Raw genomic sequence first — 5001 nt, 5'->3', positions numbered from 1 at the left:
TACTTTCCCATATTTTCCAGAGAAACACCACAAGGATCCCCACTCCCACCCCAGCTCTTGGAAGGGCGGCAGTAAGTGAGGGACACTGAGGCGCCAGTTGCCCTGGCTGGGGGGGGGGGGGGGGTTGGTCAGACCACCACAGGGGGTGCCTGCTCTTCTGATCCGCAGAGAAAGAGGAGATCCGGTCAGTTCTCTTCAAAACACAATGCTTTCCTTCGCCTAGAATACCAGAAATGGTTGTTCTCTGTTGTTACCACAGGGAGACGGTACAACGTGTACAAGCCGTCGCTGGGGCAGTGCGCTGAGCCGTCACTGGGGCGCTGCGCTGAGCCGTCGCTGGGGCAGTGAGCTGAGCCGTCACTGGGGCGCTGCGCTGAGCCGTCGCTGGGGCAGTGAGCTGAGCCGTCACTGGGGCGCTGCGCTGAGCCGTCGCTGGGGCAGTGAGCTGAGCCGTCACTGGGGCGCTGCGCTCAGCCGTCGCTGGGGCAGTGAGCTGAGCCGTCACTGGGGCACTGCGCTGAGCCGTCGCTGGGGCGCTGCGCTGAGCCGTCGCTGGGGCGCTGCGCTGAGCCGTCGCTGGGGCAGTGAGCTGAGCCGTCACTGGGGCGCTGCGCTGAGCCGTGGCTGGGGCGCTGCGCTGAGCCGTCACTGGGGCGCTGCGCTGAGCCGTCACTGGGGCGCTGCGCTGAGCCGTCGCTGGGGCAGTGAGCTGAGCCGTCACTGGGGCGCTGCGCTGAGCCGTCGCTGGGGCAGTGAGCTGAGCCGTCACTGGGGCAGTGAGCTGAGCCGTCACTGGGGCGCTGCGCTCAGCCGTCGCTGGGGCAGTGAGCTGAGCCGTCACTGGGGCGCTGCGCTGAGCCGTCGCTGGGGCGCTGCGCTGAGCCGTCACTGGGGCGCTGCGCTGAGCCGTCGCTGGGGCAGTGAGCTGAGCCGTCACTGGGGCGCTGCGCTGAGCCGTGGCTGGGGCGCTGCGCTGAGCCGTCACTGGGGCGCTGCGCTGAGCCGTCACTGGGGCGCTGCGCTGAGCCGTCGCTGGGGCAGTGAGCTGAGCCGTCACTGGGGCGCTGCGCTGAGCCGTCGCTGGGGCAGTGAGCTGAGCCGTCACTGGGGCGCTGCGCTGAGCCGTCGCTGGGGCAGTGAGCTGAGCCGTCACTGGGGCGCTGCGCTGAGCCGTCACTGGGGCGCTGGGCTGAGCCGTCGCTAGGGCGCTGCGCTGAGCCGTCGCTGGGGCAGTGAGCTGAGCTGTCACTGGGGCGCTGCGCTGAGCCGTCACTGGGGCAGTGAGCTGAGCCGTCACTGGGGCGCTGCGCTGAGCCGTCACTGGGGCGCTGGGCTGAGCCGTCGCTAGGGCGCTGCGCTGAGCCGTCGCTGGGGCAGTGAGCTGAGCCGTCACTGGGGCGCTGCGCTGAGCCGTCACTGGGGCAGTGAGCTGAGCCGTCACTGGGGCGCTGCGCTGAGCCGTCGCTGGGGCGCTGGGCTGAGCCGTCGCTGGGGCGCTGCGCTGAGCCGTCGCTGGGGCAGTGAGCTGAGCCGTCGCTGGGGCAGTGAGCTGAGCCGTCGCTGGGGCGCTGGGCTGAGCCCTCGCTGGGGTGCTGAGCTGAGCCGTCACTGGGGCGCTGTGCTGAGCCGTCGCTGGGGCGCTGGGCTGAGCCGTCGCTGGGGCGCTGGGCTGAGCCATGCTGGGGTGCTGAGCTAAGAAGCTCAGATCTTCTCCTCACCATGGACTCTGAATTTGGTCAGTCACGAACCTCTCTGGGCGTCCTTCTCCTCCGTCTCTACAACAGAGGTGACAATGGTACCTCCTTCCCAGCACGGTTTCGAGGAGTCAGCACCCAGTACGGACTGGCTGCTATTAATATTAGCAGAAGAAGCGGCAGTGTGATCGGCTTACAGAACTGACTCTAGAGACTGAGCGCTTGAGTTCAGATCCTGGCTCTCCAGCTTGATGGCTGTGCAAGTGTAGATAAATGAAGCAACCTCTCTGGGCCTTGTCTCCTCATCTGTAAAGCAGGAATAGCATCTCCCTCAGAGTTCTTTGAGGGTGATATGAATAAGGTACACAAACATGCCCAGTGCCCAGTGCATGTAAGGCTCCAGAAATGCTGGCTGCTGCTGTCGTGGTTTCTATGATTTTCTCATTTAAGGACCTTATATTAATCCTCACTGGTTCAGGAAGCCCCCTGGCTCCTCCCACTGTCCATTGCTGAGCACATGGAAAGGAGTCCATAAAGTTGTTTCAAATAAAAAACAACACTGAGTTGAACCCCTTTGTCCCATCCACATCAATCATCAGAATTTGTGATTCATTTTGACATGAATTAATAAAAGTAATTATATGAAAATAAAAGTCCAACTGGCCTGTCCATGTCTTCTACTGCTTTTCACTCAAATTGCATCCCCACATTAAGTTGGGGGAGGGGATGTCAGCCAAATTTGCCCTTTAGGTTGAACAATGAATCGATGACTATTGACTTGATGATTTTATGAATTTTTTTATGTGTCTGATCTTCAATACATAGATCATTAAAACTAGCAAGGAGAGGGAGAGACAACAGTTTTAGAGGTGGTTGTCATTTCATCAGCCACCAGCCAAATGGCTGCAGATATGTTGAGGTCACCTAACAACTGGCTAACAGTTGCCAGTGAGCCTATTAGGGGCCATCTGTAAAAGGAATTCAACTACTAAATGTAGAACATCGAAAGATAGCACAGAACCCTGGCCAAAAAGGCTCATCAGGGCACCCCTTTGATAAGAGGCTCCTTCTGCCCCATGCCCCAACTTTCTTTCTCTACTTAATTTCCTGTAAGGGCAACTATTCAGAGGTCACCAGTGAAATCTTCAGTCAACCAAGAGCTTCAGTCTATTAGATGCTGGAAAACATCATTTATGCAGAAAAGAAGCAAAAATATGATGAATCTCTCCAAAGGATTTCAAATTCAAGTCCATTCATTCAAAAGCATGTATGACAGTTCTAATGGGCCATACATGATTCTAATACCAGGATGTAAAGTATTTCATTCAACCCATTTGTGATCATGTGCGTTGCAAACTGCTTTAAGAGCTGTGTTCCCCATTGTGCAAGGCACACAGCATGTGTCCAATTAAATCTGGCCAAATTTAAATATGCTGGTACCACTTCTGGTACTGCAGACTAGAATTATATGGTCACTAACGCCATTCTCACTAAGGAAGATGATACCTGGCACGTGTCTCTTTTACATAAACAGGCCCTGTCTTCACAAGGAGACTGGGAATTCCTCCCAGAAAGGGACTACCTAGGAGCTAGCACCATGCCCGGCTTGCACTATCACATCAACAACCCTACAGGGTGGACATAGTTCATCATGCTCCACTCGTTCTCCCTCTAATCCATACCCATCCTAAAAGAACAGAGTATCACGGCAGCACCGCATGGAGCCTGCTTTCTGCTGAGAATTTTCAGGAAGGTATTCTAAAGAGCAGATCTTAAAACTAGTCCTTTAAGCATTAATAGGATTGAGGTGTTGGTAAAATAGAAGGAAGGATATTCCAAGCAGAGTGAACACCATGAACAAAAATTGTTTTGAATATCAGGCACAAAAATGCAAATCAGGGTATATTTGTTGCTGTTCAGTCACTCACTCAGGTCCAACCCCACGGACTGCAGCACGCCAGGCTCCCCTGTCCATCACTGCCTCCGGGAGTTTGCTCAAACTCAAGTCGGTTGAGTCGGTGATTCCATCCAACCATCTCATCCTCTGTCATCCCCTTCTCCTTCTGCCTTCAATCTTCCCTAGCATCAGTGTCTTTTCCAATGAGTTGGCTCTTCACATCATGTGGCCAAGTATTGGAGCTTCAGCTTCAGCATCAGCCTTCCCAGTAAATATTCAGGGTTGATTTTCTTTAGGATTGACTGGTTTAATCTCCATGCAGTCCAAGGGACTCTCAAGAGTCTTCTCAAAAACCATAGATCAAAAACATCAATTCTTCAGCACTCAACCTTCTTTATGGTCCTACTCTCACATCCATACAGGATATATACAGGGATATATATAAACAGGGATGCAAAAAGATTATTTTTCTTTCATGTTCATGGCAATCACAATCACCATGTTAATCACAATCACCAAAAGGTGGAAACTGACAGATGAATGGATAAAAAAAATACAGTCTATACATACAACACAATACTATTCAACCTTAAAAAGGAAGGCTGCTCTGACACATATTATTACAAGGATGAATCTTGTGAACATTATGCTATCTGAAACAAGCTATCACGAAAGGACGGATATTGTGTAGCTCCGCTCATACAGTCATATGACAGTATTAGACACATGACCGTACCTACAGTAATCAGATTCAGAAACAGAAAGCAGAATGGGGCTTGCCAGGGCGGGGGAGCAAGGAAACGGAGAATTATCATTTAATACTTACTGAGTTTCAGTTTTGTAAGAGGTGAAGGGTTCTGGAGGCAAATAATGGCGATGGTTGCACAACAACATGGATTACTTAATGCCACTGAATTATACACTTAAAAATGATGAAGATGGTTATGTTTATGTTCTATGTACTTGACCTCAATAAAAATAATTTTTAAAGTGCAAAGCAAAAACCATCACAACTAAGCTCTGAATTCAGACATTAACTTTTAACTACTTAGGCATTTATGCTCTCAAAAATATTGAACATTATATTTGCATTGTGCAAATTTGAAATATTAATATGACATTAATTTGACCTATGAAATTTTGGAAATATGAATCTCCCCTAAAATTTGGTACATAGTCAAGAACCATATAATTTTAGGGTTCAAGGGCCAAATGAACTTCAAACTGTTAAAGACATGTGGCAGCATTAACAAACAAAAATTCCATCATCTTTGGCAGTAACTTCTCAACTGAACAGCACATGCCTTTAGCGAACATTGAGTTGTTACTTTTAAATATACAGTCATAAATTTAAAAATTTTCTTAGGCTTTTTCCTTGAAATTCAAGCTCTTACAAGGTGGGCGTTTAGT

General features: G+C 50.9%; 1 protein-coding gene across 1 annotated transcript; it reads right to left on the bottom strand.

The window, feature by feature from the left end:
- Positions 1 to 250: 250 nt before the first annotated feature.
- Positions 251 to 1678, bottom strand: LOC136147481 (proteoglycan 4-like). The gene has a single exon (XM_065906888.1). It carries the CDS (start codon positions 1676 to 1678, stop codon positions 251 to 253), a length of 1428 nt encoding a protein of 475 aa, XP_065762960.1.
- Between the last annotated feature and the right edge of the window lie 3323 nt (positions 1679 to 5001).

The sequence above is a fragment of the Muntiacus reevesi genome, chromosome 15, assembly GCF_963930625.1.
Source record: "Muntiacus reevesi chromosome 15, mMunRee1.1, whole genome shotgun sequence".
NCBI classification, from domain to species: Eukaryota; Metazoa; Chordata; class Mammalia; order Artiodactyla; family Cervidae; genus Muntiacus; species Muntiacus reevesi.
Note: the sequence above shows the minus strand (reverse complement) of the source record. Positions and strands in the feature narration are given on the sequence as shown.